Genomic DNA, 22,479 nt, shown 5'->3' with positions numbered 1-22,479 from the left:
TGACCTTAGTGCCCTCCTCCTTCCGGCACTTCGTTCTTCTTTCAACTTGTTAGTAACCTTGTTGAACTTGCTCTAGTGAAGACACTATTGATGAGACTTTTCTTCTTTATGATGGTTCCTTTATTCTTTCCACCAATCAACTAACTTGGATGTAGGGCTGTTATGACTGTATAAAGAGATTTGATTCTCGCATGTGTGAACTGTTTTCTATCCTAGAAAACAGTCCCTTCAACTTCAATCTTTGCTTGTAGAGAGAGGCCTTGTAGACCTTGTTTGCACCCAAAACGGTGAGATAGGATGACCTTTACTTTTCTGCTGCTATGGCCGCAGGCAGACCTTCCTTAACCTCGCACGTGTGGCTGTAGCTGCTCTAGAAACTGTCTCCTTATCCCGCTGCCCTTGTAACCCTTTTCCTTTGCTTTTCTTCCTCCTCTTTCTTGCTTGCGGATTTCAGAGTGAAGTAATCTCAAATGAGGAGTGGACAGCCTCTATAAATAGAGGTCTGTCCCTCCTCTTTAGGCTGACTTGACTGTCCATTAGGCCGACTTGATAATTCATATTTTATTTATCATTTTGCTGCTTGGAGACTTCGTTGTGGCTAGGAGAGGATTTGACTATGCTTGGAGGTGTTCCCATGACCTTGTATGTTGACATATATGATGTAACATGCCCTCAAAGGGTCTCATCATAATTACATTTTGACTTTGACTTTCTAGAAGCACTTTAAAATGTGCTTGACCTATTTTCAATGAGCAAGAAACTCATTGACAAATAATATAAAAATAATTTCTCTTTTCTTGAATAAATACAAATATCAAAATTACATTTATGAAGACCGAACCTAGTTACATTTCCTTCAACACATTCCTCTGTGCCTAGTACCAAGTATCAGTTCAATTAGTCCTTGTTTATGCTCCTTCCTCTTTCTCTTGCAGCTTCAATTCATAGTTAGGACTTAAAAAACTGCTGGGCCTCCTGCGTAATGCAGGTAATAATAGAAATTTGGAATACTGAGTATAGGGTTCAATGTTCAAGCCACTAGTGCTCTTATAGTTAGTGACTCTTCTTATTGTTTTTCTCCACACCTGCTTGTGTTATACCTAGTCATTTTCATTTTCAACTTCACTGCTCAGATTGAATAATTTATCCATGTCACTTTGTCTTTCTTGGAACGTGATTGAATTGATAGCAGTGTTGTAAAACTCTTAATTATCCCAATTTTTATGTTGTTTAGTTTTTCAGGTGTCTGAGTTTGCTGATTTTGCTGAGTTGATGTCGTCCTCCAATTTTTTGCTGATGCTGAGTTTTGTGATACTGGTCGACTGTACTTTAGTATATTAAGTAGGCCATTGATATTTCAGTTAAATCCATAGTTAATGGATTTATAGATACTATTTTCCTTTAGCTAAATTAAGTGTTAAATTGGAGTTTCCACCTATTCAGTGCCTTTCCAGTGCACTTTTCAGGCATTGAATTAATGCCATTTCTTTTGCTATTTTTAGAGGCTTGGAGCTTTCCCTTTACCTATTTGGTAGACAATCAAGCCTGTTTTGCTGTGATTCACAATAATTCCTTTCGCTAATTCCTTCCTAGGTTTATTATTTGAAACCCTGTCAAAAAGCAGAATCAATCGGAAGGAAGCTGGGCATGCATTTTGTCCTTTTTTTGAACTCCTTGAGATTAGTCCGTTAGTGGAGCTTATTATTGTTATTAATAGCCTCTAAAATATGCCAGTTATATTTGAGAGTCAAGACTACTGCATGCAATTTAGGGAGAGGATTATATCAAGGAAAGATGTTATGTTATGCTATATCAGAAATCAGATGTAGGTTAAATATTTGATATCATGGAAATTGAGTCTACTCACATGGCATTCTAATGCATGTGCAGCGATACTTTGGGACAGCTATTGGCAAAGGCAGGCAGGCTGCAAAAACGTGAGTTCAGTGGATCATGATTTTAATTCATATCAATTTCTTATCTAAATAAGAGCGTCCTTAATTTGGGTAATATCATTTTCTTGGCCTAGAGATACTCATATACACTCTGTTGAGAACATTTTGCCTGATGCTTATTTTAGATCTATTGATGAAATACATTTTAATCCATATGTTGAAATGTCTACAGTGAAATTGAGAAGTTGAAGCTCTCTGAAATGACTTGCAGAGAAGGAGTAATAGAAGTTGCAAAAATGTGAGTGTCGGTATCTGTTTCACAGACAGATGGCTATCAATTTTAATTTAACAGAGTTTTTTAATTCATTTTTCGCCTAGCAGTAATGAAATAGTACCACTAAAGTGTTCAGATTATCTGGAGGTCAATTGTGGCTCATCAAAGCTTCAGAAAGATCTAGAAAGTTTTATGGTGTCTTCAAAGCAATGCATGGTTTAGAAAGTTTTTTTTCTTCAAAGCACTAAAGAGGTTTAATGAATGTTTTTGGGTTTCTTCAAGGCAAACGAGAGATTCAGAAACTCACTGTTTAGATTCTTTATGTGTTGATTAAGTTGCAGACTATCCATATGGCTTTGACTGTTGCATACCGGTTGGAAAAACATCACCTCTGCCCATCGCTACAAAACATAATTATTCACTTAGAAAGAACAATGGCTCCAACATCTACTTGGAAATCACAGCTCCTTGAAAAACAAAATGTGAAAAGAATCTGTCACCTTTACGTGGGTAGACATCAGATAACTGACTCTAAAGAATTGAGGAATTTTTTGAAAATCAGAATGGGTATATTGCCATGCAGATTGTCATACAAAATAGGATAGATAAGAATAGCAGACTTTATGAAATTTATATTTTAGTTGTATTTTTTTTTTTGTTATTTCAAGTTTCATATATGCACAACTAACAAACTATGAGGTGGAGTAAATAAAACTATTATTTACCAAATTGCTTTTCATTTGCAAATTGAAGTACCTGTTTTTTAATATTACTGTAATTCTATACGTATGACCTAATGTTCTCTTTGTATATGGCCTAAGCATATTTGATTTTTTGAAAATGATCATATATGGAATGCATGACATTTACAGCATATATGGAGTACATGATGAAGCGAAGGATAAAGCATTTGAGTTGGAAATGAGCTGGATTTGTGATGAATCAAAAAGGCGACATCAAAAGGTATGTTTGAAGCCAGAAATTGTAACATTGCAGCATGATACCAACTTTCTTTTATAATGTCTACTTTATTGATATGAATCAGGCTAAGTAATCTATATGGTTTGCCATCGTAGGATCTATCGTACTTCCATTCTTAATCTCTCTATTATAGTGTGAGACTGAAGGACTCACTCTCTATCAAGTTTTTGATTCAATCATACATGAATATGCGGTCCATAGCTTTATTCAAGGAAAATGTAAAAGTGAATAGGTCTGGTGGTTTCATATAGTATCCTTAATAGAGGTCTACTCTGATTGATGATCAAAATAGAGCAAATGTTGTTCCAGCTATTGCTGCAGCATGAATCCAAAAATATGACTTTCCTCTTCCTTCTCTTGGTTTCTGAAATTTCTATCCCATTTTTCATTTTTGGTAGGACAGGTTTTCTTTCTCGACATGTTTAAATTTCTTTTATTATTTTTTTCCTTTTATATATATATATCTTTTCTGCTTTAGTACAAAAAAGTCAGCAGTCATGTATGTGTTGGCATCAGTGTTGCAAACTTAGCTATATTATTGCTAACATTGCGATATATTGTGATGTGCCTTTGCTGGTGATAATATCGCTTTAAACTATTTGATATTTTCAAAGGTCAATAATATGGCAATATGTTTGCTATTTGATGGAAAATATTGCCCAATATGCAGAAAGATAGGTTTATAACCTGATTTTTACTTTTCTATTATTATTTAATCTCATTATCTAAACACATTAACAGGGTTTGACAGCAAAGGAGGCCTCCACTCTTCTTCTTTGGGCTAAAGACTAGGGAGATGGGGGTGGGGGAGGCGGATCTTCCCTCTCCTTCTTAATTTTTAGTGGATTGTGGGAGATCTATCATATTTAGAATCTAGATCCTTTTTTGTCTATGCAGCATTATTGCATTTTGATTTTTTGAATGTTGATTTTCATTTTTTTCCCTATAGGTTTAACCATTGTACTCTGATAATGTCGAAAACTTTGAAATTTGGACCCTATGTGGGAATATGATGATCCCATCGACAGGGATTATCAACAAAAGTTTAGTTGCAAGTTGTGTGGTAAGAAAATGATCTGAGGAATCAACCAATGGAAATATTACCTTGCATAAATTTCGAGACACGAATGTTGAAAATTATAGCTTGGACAGGAACTTTTGCACATTTTTAATGTGATCATGGGAGAAGTAGTTCAAGGTATTCTCAAAAAGTAATTCTTTTTTGTAATTCATCTTACTAAAATAGTGAGTCTTATGTTTAGTAATTGAATCTAAAATTGTATCTCATACATGATGCAGATATTTTTCTGTATCATTTGGTTGATCTTCATTGCTTACAAGCCTACATGGGTAATTGTGTTGAGAAAATTGTAGCCATGGTTGGTATTTCCATCAATAAAAATAAAAGAAAGAAAAAGGAAATTAAATTTTGAATTTATTGCACCCACAAGGATCAAGTTGGCTCCCCCTTAGATTGAGGTGGCTGGGCCCCTTGGAGGTGTTAGGATATTCCGACACATAGGAAATAGTTAAGTACAACTTGGTCTAGTATAGAGTTAGGTAAAGTGTGTTTCTTTACTTTGTACATTTGTAACTTACAATCCGACGGTCACGATATGTAGTGATCCGACGGTTCATTCTCTCCTCGGTATTACCGACACTTGATCCGTGGCTTAACACCCGATTGGTCCATGATTTCTATTTAAATTCGCATGGAGGGTCATTTGTAGGGTAATCCGTCTATGAGAGAAGCATATGTAAATTTTCATTCTTTTATTAATAAATTGCCTGAAGTGGCCGCGTTGGCTCAGGCCGTGGACTATTTTCCTCTTTGAGGGTTTTAACCACGTCAAAATACTGGTGTATTGATCTGTGATCTGTTTGTGAGCAGTGTCCTTTGGTGTTCTGTCTGAGGAACTTACCCTGTAAATTCCTACATGGTATCAGAGCTATTTGAGGGCCGCGTCCGTTGGTGATCCAAATCTGAAGCCGGTAGAACTGCATCCGACTGCCGTTTCCTAGATCTACTGTTTCTGACTGCTTTCGGGCCGAGAGAACTGCTCTGTTGTGTTGGGAGCATCTGTTCCAGTGAGGAACCCCTTTCGTTTCACGCGAAAAGGTTTCCGGTAGCCCTAGCTGCGTCATTTTTAAGATCTAGAGGTATACAGTGTTTATTTGCAGTTTACAGTTATTTTCTCTCTGTTTATTTCGGTTTCGGTTTATTTAGCTTTTTTTATTACCGGATCTATACCTTTCATTTCTGCGTATGCTCTTTGCCCTGCGACTCTGTGCGATCTAGGCAAATCAGAAACAGAAAGGAAGGATTTTTCTCATGCGTATGCTCTTTTCCGCTGCGCCTTAGTGTGATCTCGGAAAATCAGAAACATTGAGGAAAATATTTAGTTTCCGGCTAAAGCTAACTTTGAGCCGCAAGGTTCATTTTTTAAAATATTTAGTTTTTCGGCTAAAGCTAACTTCGAGCCGCAAGGTTCGTTTTTTTTGTATGTCCGTGTTGGGTTTTGCCTTCTCAAAGCAAGCACGCAACCCAAAGCATCAACCCCCCCCTCTCTCTCAAACTTTTTGTATGGCTCACTTGGTGCAAAGCTAATTTATGAGAGTAGAGGTCTTGGGTTCAAGTCTCCATTTTTTTGGGGGCGGATTTTTCATTTCCGCACATTCCCGCACTTCGTCGGCGACTTCATCAATTTTTTTTCAAAAAGCCTTAACTTCTTCATCCGGAAGCCGTTTGCAGAACCATTTTTTTTGAAACGGTCTAATTTTTCGAGATCTTTCCATTGGTACACTTAGTTTCAGCATCTACAGCTTCAGTTTCTGTTAAAAATGGAAAGATAATGCCAAGTCATTCTTGATAGCACTAATTTGCAGAACCATTTTTTTTGAAACGGTCTAATTTTTCGAGATCTTTCCATTGGTACACTTAGTTTCAGCATCTACAGCTTCAGTTTCTGTTAAAAATGGAAAGATAATGCCAAGTCATTCTTGATAGCACTAACTACTTCCAATGGTGGTCTTATATTGTGGATTTACTTAGAAGTAAAGGTCTTTACAGAATAGCCACAGGCCAAGAGACCAAACCGAAAGATGAAGATAAGGCAGCTAAATGGGAAAATAGGCAAGACCAAGCACGTGGGTTGATAGGGATGTCTATTTCTCCAGATCTTAGATTCCATGTTGCAGAACTTGATACTCCTGATGAAGCACTACAACAAATTACTAGTCTTTGGAATTAAAAATGAACTTAAAGCCCATCAACTTGAAAATGAATTGCTTACATTGGACCCCAATAATTTTTCTTGCATTGAAGATTTTTTGTCCAAGTTCAAGACCCTTGGACTTCTCTTGGAAGGTGTTAAGGTTAAGAAAGAAGATAGTAGCCTTATCTACTCCATTCTTACTAAGTTGGGACCAGTCTATTCTGTGTTTCTTTCCACCTTCCATTCTATAAGAGAAGCTTTTATTTCTCAAGGACAAACCTACAAGTCCCCTTCCTTTGATTCCTTTTGTGATTCTTTAATAAGAGAACAAAAAAAACTCTTACACCTTGGTCTTCTTCATCTTGGAAACTCTTCTAAGAAAGCATTAGCCGCTCAGCAGCAACCAAATCCAAAGAATACTTCATTATGTTTGAGGTACAGTTCAGTTTGGGATTCATTACAGTGTCGAAGCATCTCCTCTATTGGTTGGTTTCACTGATTCCGATTGGGCTGGTGACCCTGATGATCAGAAGTCTACTGCAGGTTATGTGTTCACGCTTGGTTCAGGACCTATTACATGGGCTTGCAAGAAACAAGGTGCCATTTCTCTTTCTTCAGCAGAAGCAAAATATCGTGGTGCTGTACAAGCTAGTAAGGAAGCCTTGTGGCTTCGTCAGTTCCTGTCAGAGTTTGGCTTTCAGCAACAGCATCCGACTACACTTTGGTGTGATAATCAAAGTGCCATTCAGCTATGCAAAGATCCAGTCCAACATCAGCGCAACAAACACATTGAACTGCACATGCACTTCATCAGAAAACTCATTCATGACCATGTTCTTGAAGTGCAATATTGTTCAACAGATGATCAAGTTGCAGACATCTTTACAAAGGCTCTCACAGAGGCGAAGTTCACTGAACTTCGATTTATGGTTGGAGTTCAGGAAGTTGTCACTAAGGGGGGATAGGCTCTAGTGCCTCCTTCCTTCTCCTATTGTGTCATATTTGTAAATCCTTCAATCCTATCCCAAGTTGTTCTTAAGGGGGAATGTTAGGATATTCCGACACATAGGAAATAGTTAAGTACAACTTGGTCTAGTATAGAGTTAGGTAAAGTGTGTTTCTTTACCTTGTACATTTTGTAACTTACAATCCGACGGTCATGATATGTAGTGATCCGACGGTTCATTCTCTCCTCGGTATTACCAACACTTGATCCGTGGCTTAACACCCGATTGGTCCATGATTTCTATTTAAAAGCGCATGGAGGGTCATTTGTAGGGTAATCCGTCTATGAGAGAAGCATATGTAAATTTTCATTCTTTTATTAATAAATTGCCTGAAGTGGCCGCGTTGGCTCAGGCCGTGGACTATTTCCCTCTTTGAGGGTTTTAACCACGTCAAAACACTGGTGTATTGATCTGTGATCTGTTTGTGAGCGGTGTCTTTTGGTGTTCTGTTTGAGGAACTTAACCTGTAAATTCCTACAGGAGGCACCCATTTGACCCCATTTGAAGATTATATATATATGAGACCGTCTCTTCATTTGATCATTGAATTGGCTCAAGGATTATCTCTGTTCTAATCGTAGAAAGAAGGTATAAGAGGATGAAATTGAAGGGGAGAGGCTTGGCACTTGTGGGAAGACACTTTACTGGTCAAATATTTCTTGGTACTCTGTTTTGAGTGATGTACTTGATGAACTGGGTATTCTCTCGCAAGGAAAGCTTTGATGGGTTTTCCCTTGTGGGTTTTGCCCTGGTTCAGACCTAATTTCTGTGTCTCTTGTACCTTTGTTGTGTTGTTATCTTTACTGCTTTTTTGATGTGTTAATGGTTGAATTTTCTTCTGTATCACTGCTTAATAATAATGGTTAATGTATACATAATTGATGCTAACTAAACATTGGAGTAGTTATCTATTGAAGAAAATAATTTTTAGTTGTGCCCTAGAAAATCAACATGGTATCAGAGCAAGGTTAAAGAGCAACTAATCTTTGTGCATACAAACTGAGTTATATGGTAACAAGTCTCTCCTGAACAGAGGTCCGAATTATTTACTCCTCTGTTTCATAAGGCTCGAGTTCCATACTGATCCAAAGTTGGAAGTGCGAGAGTTCTCTGAGGATCTAAAGCGAAGTTCTGGACTGGTTTTCTGCTTATACATAGCAAATTCTGACTTGTTTTTGTGAAGATCCAAAGCGATTCTGCTCAAGGGACTGAAGTTCTGATTGGAATTTTTTTTGTGGTTACCTCAACTAGTTCAAAACTCTATTCGTTGTGGCCTGACCAAAGACCTGAGATTTGTCCCTTGTTCGAATTACTTATGGCTAGAGGACTGACATATGAGCAGAATTCCAAAGTGATATCATTGACTGAAGGTATTTCCTGGAGGTCCGAATCATCACAGTGACTGTGACTACTTTAGGGCTAAGTTGCCAGGAAACGCGAGTTTCGGTATGGGTACAGGGACGAGGACATGTACTGATACATCACTTTTTGAAACAGGGTGCGTGGGTTCAGTGAGGGTATATATATATATTTGAAATATGAATCATGAAATTCAAATTATGAATTTTCAATATTAAAATCTTCCAATTTACAGCAAGAAAAATGAAACATTGAACATTCACATTGAAATTTCAAATTTAATAACAAGTAGAGAGATGTGAATCATGATAATAGCTATATATTATGTGTCGAGGACTCCATTATCATACTACATTCAAAATTTGCCTGAAGGCATTTCCACACATGAAATAGAAAATTCCAAAGAAAATTGAAACTGACAATGAACAAGTCTCAAGATAATTGATTTGGCTTCCTCAAGCCATGTCATCACTCATCAACATCCATGTGATCATGATCAAGATCACTAAGCTCATCAGTCAATAGGCTCTCTAGGGAGGGATACTCTCATCTGGAGGCTCCTGCTCATCCATAGCAACTGGAGGTAGCTCAATAAGACCATCTGGTTATATTGTTCACACATGTAGCATCATCTATGTATTGGTTCCATCTCTCGAAAGGACCCTCCTTGTATCCTGGGTCTTTTCGAGATATGAGACAAAATGTGCTATGAATGTAGATTAAGTTCTCAACCCTCTTAGTTTTGTGACTAAGTAGGTGTACCCTCCGCGTATCCATTTTTAGGGAACCACTCACCCTTTTACAAGGTACCCGTCACAAAGAAAGAACCCATTTTTAACTTTTAGTGTCGGGTTCTTCATACCCGAACCGGGTTCAAAAGGGTGCGTTTTAGAAGAACTTGAATCGGTTTCCGGTACTTACGTGCACGAATCGAATACAGGTACCAGAACCCCACCCCTGGGTTTGGGTACCCCTGCTTCACAACGTCAGGGGTTTACTAGGCGGAAATCCTAGCCCTGTTTATCATTGGTTGGAGATCAAAATTAAACCAAGTTTATGCTCCGAGTTGACTACAATAGCTTTGATAGAAATCCAAGCTTGTTCTCTTATTGATGATCCAAATCCATGCTTTTGAGATGTGAGTATATATCCAAGATCATCTACAGGTGGAGTTTACTGTAGATAATAGTGTTCGAGGTTATTTTCTTTATGTGATTCGAGTTTTAAAGCATAGTCCAAAGTCTTGTGAGAAATCCATGCTTTTGAGATTCGAATACATATCCAAGATCATCTACATGTGGAGGTTACTATAGATAATAGTGTTCAACGTTATTTTCTTTTTGTGATCCGAGTTTTGAAGCATAGTCCAAAGTCTTGTGAGAGATTTTAGAATCCGAGTAATAAGTCTAAGATTCTGAGGAAAAAGATCCGAAGAAAAATCCATAATACGGTGTGTGTCAATTTCAAGATTGAGGTTCAAGTCAATTTGAATTATAATCCATGAAGTCCAATCTATTGAGGAACTTCGACTGAGATCTAATGCTACAGGATTTTGTCTAAGAGTGATTTGAAAATGTTACAGGACTCCACTCCTGGTTATTTCTGGTTGGCAATCTCATATAATATTTATATACATCATGGTTAATGAAGGGCCGACATTGTGTTCAAATCCTTTTTTTTTTAATTGCGAGTTCTGATAAGCCATGTCTAAGAGACTTCATCTAAAGAAATTTGAGTGGAGCAAGAATTGTTCTCCTGATGTGAAGGAGAGGTTGAAGCAGAATTTTGTGACAAAGTAGCTCAAGCCTCAAGCATTTGGCATCAAGCCCGAGCCCTTTGTTGGAAGCCTGGATTTATGAAATCTAGTCCGAGCTTGCATAAAAGTCAGGACCAAGACCAAGATCTGAACTATGGTATTCGAGTTACCTTTGTTAGGTTTCATATTGTTAATTTTAGGGCTAGATTGTTCTTTCTTGTAGATAATTGTATTTTAAAACTTTTTCAACATTTTCACATTACATTCACCCCAGAACATCATATCATCATTAACAATTATGTAGAGAGAACACTAACATCAACAATGCAATGGAACAATAAGGAACAATAGAAGAAAATCATACACAATAGAGACACCAGGATTCAGGTCATAAACCAGGTCAAAACCTCATAAGGGTCAATCCTGGATCATACAGGATCTTCATGAGATGGCAACTGTCAAGACAATTGAGGCATTGAGACTGCTTTCAGATATTTGTAAGTAGCATAGATCTCTATCTTCAAGAAGAGTATAAGTAACACTACCATACATCCATGTATCATTGTTATAGGTTTATTGTTGTACATCGCCATACATCACATTGTCATAAAGGCACTGCCACACAATACTACCATAAAGGATACTGTCATACATCACTGGTGATGCACATCATTGTCATAAAATACACCCACACATCTTTATCATAGAAGCATTGCCCCACATCATTAGATCATTGTCATATAGGTTACCATCATACATCATTGGCATACATCACTATTGTGAGACTATGACCATACATCACTGGAATTACTCTCAATACATTACATGAATGCGAGCTGCCTCAGAGAGAGTATATGCGAGCTCTTGACATGGCTTTAAGAAGGAGTGAATAATGCCTTTATATAGTTGTTCCTCAGGGCGAATGGACATGACTTTTCACGGATCCGACATGAATTCATCGATGGACCAACTTGTAACATTGGAGGGAAAAACACAAATTCAAATTTTCTAATTGAAGCCGACATAAATACTTGCCCATATCAATTTATTCTATAGTAAATAATAATGATAATTTTTCTTTAATCCCATTTGAATTCTTTCTTTGGGGTGAGATGGGCTTCTATTGAGGCAGTTGGGTTTCCCTTTGGGGCAATTGGATTTCTCTTGGGGAAATTCATCTTGAAGTTGCCCCAAATTTCAACACATCTAACATCAAGTTTCCTCTATTTTGTAAATGTGATCTAATGAACTGGTATATGCCATTCGTATCCATATGGGCCTTCATGCTTGGTTTATTTTATCCAATTTTTGCAACGTTGCTCAAACTAGAAAAAGGTGATCACAAATTTGTGAAGAACTTGAGCCTGAAGTTCGTTGTATTGTTAACCTTCAAGTTTGGATAACCTTGCATACAAATGCAAAAGGCATGGAGCTTTACAACCATAACAACCTTGGTGTCTGTTAAATATCATGAATCATCTGAATTGGAGTTGTGTTGATGAACTCGTCTGAGAATTTGGGAGCATACATGACTCAAGTTTGAACAATATCTCTATCGAGTGATCCATGGTGAGGAATATGAGTCTTGTTAACTCGATTACGCTGGTTATATATCATAAGGGCAATAGATGGGCAAGTATATCGATGATTTACTGTGAAATGACACAAGCATCCCATCATCATATGCCATTGACCAGGGCTACTTCCTCTGCTAATGAACTTGTCAAGTATTGAAATTTAAGCACATAACTGAATTTGTTGTAGCAATAGTTTAAGCAAGAAAGATCTTGGATAGAACCCTAGAACAGATACTAATCAAAGTTGAAAAGAAAGCCAACCATGATCTAGGGTTTGAGGCTTTGAATATTGGATGGTCTACGGTTTAATTGATTGCAATTACGGACCAAATCCTTAAGCGTTGAGGATTGATAGGGTTTTTGTTCAAACCCTAGCTAGGATACTCAAATTTGCTACTGATATTTAGATAAGCCCTGGTCACTTGATTGTGGTTTGTTGGTAGTAAATGTGAAATTGCTTGGTTGATCTAATACCTCTGCATAAGTATTCTCTGATGAGTAGGAACATAAGAAGTGCGATGTTGCATATATATATATATATATATATATAATTGAAGCCCTGTATAACTGTTGGTGCTAATGTATGAGGATAGAATGTTGTGTTGCTATTGGGTTTGGCTAACTGAGGATAAAGTATTATTGTTGCTAAAACTTTGTCAAGTTTTGTTGTTGAAAGACATATATGTAGCTAGAGCTTATGAACAAACCCTAAGATTGCTTCCGCTGAAAGAAGAAACCGTAGCTCCTTGGTGATGATGTCGACAAAGTTGGACATCCTTGATGATGTGAACTCCTTGATGAATTGAACGAGATTGATTGGACCCAAGAATACTAAGGTTAGGAGGGAGCTGACACACTCTCAAGAGATAAGTACTTTCTTAATTGTTTCTATTATTGTTTCATTATGTGTCTCTTGTCTCTTTATATTTTGCTTGGCTGTATTTGTTCTTCCATGGCCTCCTAGTGAGGATTGCGGGTGCATAATGAACACTGTTAGGGCTGTGGTAGCAAATGAAGAAGGATGGAATAACAAAGACAAGAAGACTCGTGATTGGATGAGCTTTTGGACTCAAAGGGAGTAAACAAGATCAACTTGATTAAAGCATGTCCTGATGTATGGCGAAGAGAAGTGAATTGTCACTTCCAAAATGAAGATGGCTAGAGGTTTTGGAGAATGATGTTGATCCAAATTCGCTGAAGACTAGCCTACTATGTGTTGATGATATGTTTCTAACAAAAGCTAAGGACCTCTATGCCCAATGTAAGAAGGAACTGAATAATGAATCATGAAAGTGTGACATCCTTGTTGAAGATTTGGCATGGTTGACTTGATGAATCCTTTTGATTGGCTCATTGAATTATTTGATGCATGAATTTGCTGATGCTATAGATGAAAGAGCACTTCTGAATGATGTGGTAGCCTGGTTGACAAGGATGTTATTGTTGCATAGCTGATTTGAGAAGCAGTTAAGCTGTTTGCTGGCTTATGTATCAATCATGGACTAAGGTATACCTCCAGTGATGATATGAGACTACATGAGTATACAGATGCAGATTGGGCTAAGAGTGTTACAGACAGAAAGGGCACATCAGGGTGTTGCTTTAGCTTGGAGTCTGCCATGATTCTTGGATGAGCAAGAAGCAAATATTTGTACAACCGAGGCAAAGTATGTTGTAGCTAGTATGGCTAGTTGTGAGGTAGCATGGTTGTGGAAACTCCTTGTAGAGCTGTTTGATCATGTGCCACATGCAACTGTGATATACTGTGACAATCAAAGCGAGATCATACTTTCAGATAATCTAGTGTTCGATGACAGGTCAAAGAACATCACGATCATGTACCATTGCGCCAGATATATGGTACCAAGAGGAGTGGTGAGGCTCCAACACATCTTGACATATGAGCAGGTTGCAGACATTCTCACCAAGCCATTGCCCAAATCAAAGTTCTTGTTCTTTAGAGACCAATTTGGAGTGCAAGAGAATGTGTCCCTCCTTTAGAGGGAACATTGTTGATTAAGAACACTCAGTATATGTTCTGCCCCCAGTATTTTGACGAACCATGGAATTTGTGGGGGGGAGGGGGGCTGAGCAGAGCAACTCTTGGATGTGAGGGTACTCCTTGGAGCCATGGACTTGGTTGAGTACATGCCCCTGTATGCATCCTACCCGCAAGTCACCTTTGTATCATTATTGACCAAGGGCCATGTTGAGATGGTTAAGCTTCTCTGGATTGCACCCATTTGGCCAGTGGGTGAGGTGACTTGTGTGTGTGTGATCTTTACCAAGGTCGCACGCGACTGCCATGGACTTGGTTGTGGTAAATTAATCTCCCCTAGGTGTTGGATGCAGGTGTTCTCCCACTTGATCGCTGAGGATCAAGCTGGGTGAGAACCAATTAGTGAACATAGGGTGTGTGATCTTTACCAAGGTTATATATGACTTCCATGGACTTGGTTGTGGTAAATCGATCTCCCTTATCGTCGGTTGTGGATCAATCTTCTTCTATGGATTGAGACATCATGAGATCTATGGTGCAGCCGGAAGAATACCTCCCTGGTTGAGAGGGAGTGTTGAGATTGGATTGTGATGCTATCTGCTTTCCTTATGATAAGACATGTACATATGAGAGAGAATGAAAAATTCCTCCCTAGCTAAGAGGGAGTATTGAAAATTGTAGCCATGTTCAGTATTTCCATCAATAAAAATAAAAGAAAGAAAAAGGAAGTTAAATTTTGAATTTATTGCACTCGCAAGGATCAAGCCGGTTGGGCCGCTTGGAGACACCCATTTGACCCCATTTGAAGACTATATATATGTGAGATCATCTCCTCATTTGATCATTGAATTAGCTCAAGGATTATCTCTGTTCTAATTGCAGAGAGAAGGTAGAAGAGGACGGAAATTGAAATTGAAGGGGAGAGGCCTGGCACTTGTGGGAGGACACTCAAATCTTTCTTGATACTCTGTTTTGAGTAATGTACTTGATGAAGTGAATATTTTCTCATAAGAAAAGCTTTGATGGGTTTTCCCCTTGTGGGTTTTGCCTCGACCTCAAGCCTAATTTCTGTGTCTCTTGTATCTTTGTTGCACTGTTATCTTTACTGCTCTTTTGATGTGTTAATGGTTGACTTTTCTTCTGTATAACTACTTAATGATAATGGTTAATGTATATGTAATTAATGCTAACTAATCATTGGAGTAGTTATCTGTTGAAGAAAATAATTTCTAATTTTTCCCTAGAAAATCAACACATGGTGTGTAATCCTTTTAAGATTTGCGGAGCCACACGACTCATAGTATGTATGTCCTTAAGGCTCATGCCATATGAGACTTGAGTCCATCAAGTTTGTAAACTTTATTGAATGGAGAAATGTGTTTGGATGAATGGAGGTGCAATTTGAGAATCATTTGTGTATATAGATATATTTTATAATCTGTGCTATTGACTAAAAAATAATGTGGCCACTGATTTCTTTGACAAATTTATGAGCGTCCAAATGGAAATCATGGAATGAGTCCTATAGGCCCACAAAACTCATGTCTTATGTCCACAAGACCTAAGGAGGTTTTAAGGCATGAGTTGTACAAGCTTGTAAGAGACAAATGAATGGAAAGATGCACAAAGAATATTAGACGTATAATGACTTAAAAAGATCAAGTAATATATTTAAATTATTTGACACCAATGTTTGCAAAAATTGTGTCAGTGAAGATATTGCCTGGGGTTTGAAAAACAACTTATCGGTAACATTGGGAAAAATATCAACAAACTTGAAAAAATACAAAAGTATTATTATTCCTTTCAATTTTTTAAACATCTAAGGCTAACACACATCAAATAAATAAACACGTTGCCACATAAATATGAAAAGAAAACTGATATATAAGATGGATAAGATGTCTAGTGATACATTCTACATCAATACTTAATCATGTCTTGAGTCTTTACTCCAAAGCCTCAACATGTCGTCATTAAATATAAAAAATGTATCTCATGATCATTAACCATCTTCAATAATATTAGATAAATAAACTAATGGTTCCCTCTATCTATTTTATGGGTAGATGAAATGCCTCTAATAATGGCTTTTCCTTTAGATGAAGAAGGCATTAGCGTTGGCATTGGACTTTGACATCCTCTAAAAGAAGGATAAGCTAGAATCTGGCATCCTCTGCTAGTGCTACTGCTAAGTTTAACTAGTTCCTCCTTAATGATCCTATTAAACAAGGCTATATTCACATCCATCTAACGTATCCTCCATCCTATGACTGAAACTGTAGACATAATTTGTCTAATGGAAGTGTACATGGTGATTGGGGCAAATGTCTCCTTGTAGTCATCTCTCTTTGTGGGAAAACCCTCTTGTTATGAACTTCGCTTTGAAGTTCTCAATGCTGCCATTTGTAGCACGCATGATCTTGGCACCATATACCAAACATCACTCATCTTGATAGAGATGTACTTCTCCAACATGGCATCTCACCATATCTGGTGGCTTGTTGCCTCCTGAAAAGTTAAAACTGTAAGGCTCAGAATCAATCATGCTTCTCATCAATTCCATGTAAGTAGGAATTTTTTTAGAGGATTACTCACCTTAAATGTGTCTCCAGGAGTCATAATATACTCCTGAGCATCCCTTAATGTTTGTGTGAACCATTAAGGCTTCTTGACGAAATTGGAAGGGGCCAATGTCTCCTCACTTGAAGGTTGTCAGCTTGGATTGAAAATTGTTGGTGTCTTTGGTGGCCTTGGCTCAACTTTCGAAGCTTCTTTCTCCTCATCGTCCATCACTGGAACGAGCTTATGTGACTTCCTGAATGTAAATGCTTCCTCAAAATTTACATCCTTGCTTGGTACTTTCTTCCTCTACTCTGCAGTATAGACATTCTAGGCCTTTGAAGTCTCACCGTAAACCACATATAAGCCCTCCCTGTGGGGGGCTATGGGCCAGTCCTCCTTTTTATGTTTACGTGGATATAAATTGGACAATCAAAGATATAAATTAGACACCAGTAACTGCCTCCTCTCGTGTCTTGTCCTCCAAAATCTTGTGAGGACACCAATTCTGGATGTACACTAATGTGTTGCATGCCTCTTCCCAAATAAACATGGCTAAATCTTGGTCATGGATTCTATCCTTATCAACCCCTATGATGGATCAATTGTTTTGCTTTGCAACCCATTTCACTGTGGGTTGTATGGAATTGTTAGCTTATTCTTTATTCTTGCCTCCTTATACAAACCCTCAAAATCCTTGGAGGTATACTCTCCCCCATTGTTTGATCTTAAGACTTTGATCTTCTTTTGTTTGGTTTTCAACTAGAGCTTTGAACTCCTGAAACTTGTTAAAAAGCTCATTTTTGGTCTTTAAGAAGTAGATCCAAGTCTTGCAAGAGAAATCATTAACAAAGAAAACATAAGATATGCTTCTTATTGACATTATTGACATTTGTCCATAAACATATAAATGTACAAGGCCTATAATTGATTTAGACCTATTATCGTTGCTTGGGAAGGTAGCCTTGGCATGCTTGCTAAGCGTGCACCCTTGGCATACCCTTTGTTGTTCAATGCTGAACTCTGGAAGCCTTGTTACTTGTTGGAAAATATGGTAGCCATGGTCGGTATTTTCATCTTGAAAAATAAATGGAAATTTGAATTTTTAAAATTTGCCTCCAAATTTATTAGGTCGGCTGGGCCCCTAAGAGGCACCCATTTGAACCCCACTTGAAGGCTATATAAAGGAGATCATTTCTCCTCATTTGGATAGATCAACTTGGTCTCATGCATCTCTGATCCAACGAAATTACAGGAGGGTCGAAATTTTATTAGGAGGTCAAAATTTTAGGCACTTGGATTTTGACATGGCACGTCATCATGATTTTGGTTACTGGCTTGGTTATTATTCTGCTATTTGTTATTTATGATGTATTGATGAATCTGTAAACTCTCTCTCATAAGGAAGAACTTTCTAGATTTTCCCCTTGTGGGTTTTTCACTGGTTGTGTGCCTAATTTTTTGTGTTTCTTGTCTCTTTGTCTCATGGTTACTTTACTCTGAACCTATGTGTTGAGGTATGTAACTCAGTTTATTGTGATGATGAGGTATGTAACTCGCTTTCCTTAGCAACTTGTGATGATGTTTTCTTGAAGATTGGAGTAAAATCTGAGTAATAAAGGGAGGGCTGAAAACCCTTGTTGAGGCTATGTTGAATTTTGCGATCTTTGCATATGAGCTTTGTGTAATTTTTTTTTCTCTCTATAAATATAGACAAGTTCTAGTCTATATATTGTGATCCCCTCTACAATTTTCATATTCTGTCATGACAAGCTCCTATCTCTGTCCTCATGCATCAAATCTAAGATCGTGTTCCTGTAGAGCATGCTCTCTCTATGGATCAGAATTCTATGTTCCGTCTTACTCCAATATCATCTAGAATCTAGTCTTAGGTTGAGTTTTATGATGGCTCATTCAAACTCATATCTGACTTCGTCCTCCGAAGTATGCAAATTTCCTTTGTAGCACTCTTATACAAATTTTCTCTATGTGATCGTATATCTTGATACGACCGAGAAACATTGTTGTGGTCCTATCATGCTAAGCTACAATAATGCTATTACTTTAGTTATGCTATTTTATAAAGGAGCCTGAATCTAACAAGTGTCCAAATCTTGTTATTTTCGTCTCTGTGGAAAATGGAATGAATAGTTTGTGCCCTCCATTTAAATATTTTTAAATGCCTAGACATTTGAAGCTTGACAAGTTCTAATATCATCTTTGCGCAATCAAGGGTTCGAGCTCATCATTGTGTCACAAGCTTGAAGAATATTCAGACCAAGATGGGTCAATGACACCTTTAGGAGACTCTATCCTATGAAGAAAAGATAAGAGACCGAAGTCCAATCATATGCTATCTTGTAAAGTGAAAGGGAAAAGATTGATAGTGCTATACCCCCAAAGCATGATCCAAATTTGGATTGAAAGTTTGATCCTTTGCTGATGAGTAATGTGCTATTCATACAAGTCCTAGTCAATATGCACTGCAAAAAAGGTTGACCCAAAGCCATCCCTTTATATGTTTAAGACTGGAGAATCTATTATATAGCCTTGCTCCTATTTAGCCCTATGAGCTGTCAACAATGATGGATAACTAAGTGTCTCAAGTTGCAAGCTTGCAAAAGTAGCATCAGGCCATTGCTTTCGATGCTGCTTGCCTCTGCCTCTCTTGATGATCTTCAAAAAATTTTGTACTCTTATAAGGGTTTTGTTCATGTAAGCCCTAGGATGTGTAAAATCGTAGAATGTTGAAAATGATGAAGTGCAATTCCCCTAGGTCTGATTTATGAAGATAAGCATTGGCGTTTGAAAACCCTAATCATTAGGATTTAAAATTAAAACCCTATCAAGACAAAAGGCGTTTAAAATGAATGTACAGGGCTTGTGGATTAACCCTAGTTCTTAAAAGATTTGACATGTTAATGATGAGGTTGATTTGTAGGTTGGCCAAAGGTTGAAAGGGAGTTGAAAAGATAAGTATCTTGTGTTCTTTTGTTTTATTTTTTAAATCGTTACTAATGACATGAACTCTTTGATAAGGCCCCCTTGATGACATGAATGTTGATGATGTGGATTCGTTAATGATGCTGAATCAATAATGATATGGACTCCCTGATAACTCCTTGTTGATGATGTGGATTCGTTGTTGATGCTGACTCAATGATGAGGTGTATCAAACCCCTTAAATGAATGCTCATTGTTGATATAGACTCCTTAGTGATATAGATGATATGTATTGCTTGATGACTTCTTGATGTTGATGTAGATTCTGTAATGATATGGTCAACTTCTTAATGATGATATGATGATGATGACGTGGAATCCACAAGGATATGATGATAATGATCATGCAAACTTGGTGATAACATTAATGATAATAATGTGGACTCGTTGATGACATGGACTCATTGATGATGAATTGAACTTGACAACTTGATGATGACATGGACTCGTTGATGATGAATTGGACTAGACTCCTTGTTGATGGCATGGTTTCGTTGATGATGAATTGGACTAGACTCCTTGATGATGATATGGACTTGTTGATAATGTTGATGATGATAATGTGGACTCATTGATGGCATGGACTCATTGATGACATGGACTCGTTGATGTTAAAGACTCCTTGATAATATGGATTCATTGATGAACTCCTTAATGCTGAATTCCTTGATGATGTGAACACCTTGATAATGTGCATGTGAACTGTTTGGTGATGTTGATGTGAAGATGTGGATGATGGACTCCTTGTGAACTCTTTGATGCTGATATGACTTCTTGATGATATGGACTCTTAATGATGATGACTAGGACTTCTTATTGTGGACTCCTTGATGATGATGTCGATTGAACTCCTTGAATGAATTTCTCAATAATGATATAGATAAGGTCAATAAGGTCAACTTCTTGACAATGACATGGACTTTGTGATATTGATGAAGATATAAATTTGTTAATATTGTAGATTCCTTGATAAAGATGAAGATATGGACTCAGTGGTAATGTAGACTCCTTGATGATGGTACGGACTCCCTGATGATGTGATGAGATTGACTTGACTTGAGAAGGATAAGATTAAGAGGGAGCTGACACACTCTCAAAAGATAAATATTATCTTGATTGTTTCATTATGAGTCTCTTGGCTTGCTTGGATGTTCTTGTTCTTCCATGCCCCCCGTGAGAATTGCAGGTACATAATGAAGATGCCAAGATGTGGCAAATTGTTGGAAATATTGGAAGAACAATGTGACAAAAAGACTCATGATAGGCTTTGTACTCAAAGGGAGCAGACAAGATTAGCTTGATTGAAGCATGTTTCTATGAAGATGATTAGAAGTTTTTGAAGACCGACGCTACTCTAGATATGCTAAAAATGAGCCTGTGACTTTTCTTCTATGTAGAAGACTTCTGTGTAAGAGGGAGTTGTTTTTGAGGTATGAACCTGGTGATATCCTTGGCACAATGGATTGCAGGTCCATCAACATCTCCCTGATGAATGATTTGAAGAAGCTGCAAGACTTTGATATTGACTAGTTTGTTGATCTATTAGATGATGTTCCGCTGAAGCCATTTATTATCTGTTGGATTCGATTATGGTTTGCTTGGTTCTACCATGGTTGTTGACGCCTACTTTTGTGAGAAGCCACTCATTATTGGACTCTACTATGGTTGCCGATGATTGCTTTTGAGAGCAGCCGATGTTGAAGTCTATTATTGTCTGTTGATCGCTGATGAGAGAATCCTCGGTTGAAGTTGAATGAACAATTGAATGTCGTTGTTTGCTGAAATGTTTGTTAAAGTACTAAGATCCACCATGGCTACATTTTTGATGTTGAACTTGTCGCTGATGTAAAGAAATTGGAATGACTGAAAATCCCCTTGAAGGAGGAGCATTACATAGCATCATATTATGGACCATCTCCTGTAGGCTGTGTGCTGAGAGACCTTGTGGTTCGAGAGATGTATTATTGATTCCTCCTATACGCTGTGTGCCGTGAGACCTTGTGGTTTGGAAGATGTATTGTTGATTCCTCCTGTAAGATGTGCCACGAGATCTTGTGGTCCAGGAGATGTAATGTTGATTCCTCCTGTAGGCTGTGTACCGTGAGACCTTGTGCTTCGGGAGATGTATTCTTGATTCCTCCCTTAGGTTGTGTGCTGTGAAACCTCTTGGTCAGGGAGATGATTTGAGATGGATGCTATGTATCTTTCCTTATGATGAGATTGGTGATCTCTCCCTTAGGTTGTGCATTGTGAGACCTATAATTGGTCGGGGAGATTGATCTTGACAGAGAGAGATTTGTATTTGTGATCTCTTCCTTAGGCTGTGGGTTGTGAGACCTATGATTGGTCGGGAAGATTGATCTTGAGAGAGAGAATGAAAAGTACCTCCCTGGCTAAGAGGGAGTGTTGGAAAATATGGTAGCCATGGTCGATATTTTCATCTTGAAAAATAAATGGAAATTGGAATTTATTAAATTTTCCTCCAAATTTATTAGGGCGACTGGGCCCCTAAGAGGCATCCATTTGACCCCCACTTGAAGGCTATAGAAAGGAGATCATTTCTCCTCATTTGTATAGATCAATTTGGTCTCGTGCATTGCTGATCTTGTGAAATTATAGGAGGCCCGAGATTTTAGGAGGAGGTCAAAATTTCAGGAGGCCGAAATTGTAGAGATGGCCAAAATTTTAGGGACATGGATTTTGACATGGCACTTCATCATGATTTTGGTTACTGGTTTGATTATTATTCTGCGATTTGTTATTTATGATGTATTGATGAATTTGGAATCTCTCTCTCTCTCTCTCATAAGGAAGAACTTTCTGGGTTTTCCCCTTATGGGTTTTTCCATGG

General features: G+C 37.8%; 1 protein-coding gene across 1 annotated transcript in view; it reads left to right on the top strand.

Annotated features, from left to right (window-relative positions):
• Positions 1 to 22,479, top strand: part of LOC149184643 (proteasome subunit alpha type-3) — a 109,453-nt gene that overhangs the window by 37,973 nt on the left and 49,001 nt on the right. The window contains exons 8-10 of the mRNA XM_089417640.1: positions 1,891 to 1,937; positions 2,128 to 2,193; positions 3,042 to 3,132. Coding sequence (XP_089273766.1) covers positions 1,891 to 1,937; positions 2,128 to 2,193; positions 3,042 to 3,132 — 204 coding nt within the window. The remainder of the gene's footprint in view (positions 1 to 1,890; positions 1,938 to 2,127; positions 2,194 to 3,041; positions 3,133 to 22,479) is intronic.

The sequence above is a fragment of the Pinus tabuliformis genome, chromosome 3_2 (assembly GCF_031772625.1).
Source record: "Pinus tabuliformis cultivar Carrire ecotype Pingquan chromosome 3_2, CPIR1, whole genome shotgun sequence".
Taxonomy (NCBI): Eukaryota; Viridiplantae; Streptophyta; class Pinopsida; order Pinales; family Pinaceae; genus Pinus; species Pinus tabuliformis.
The sequence above is the reverse complement of the archived record's forward strand: the minus strand, read 5'-3'. Positions and strand labels throughout refer to the sequence as shown.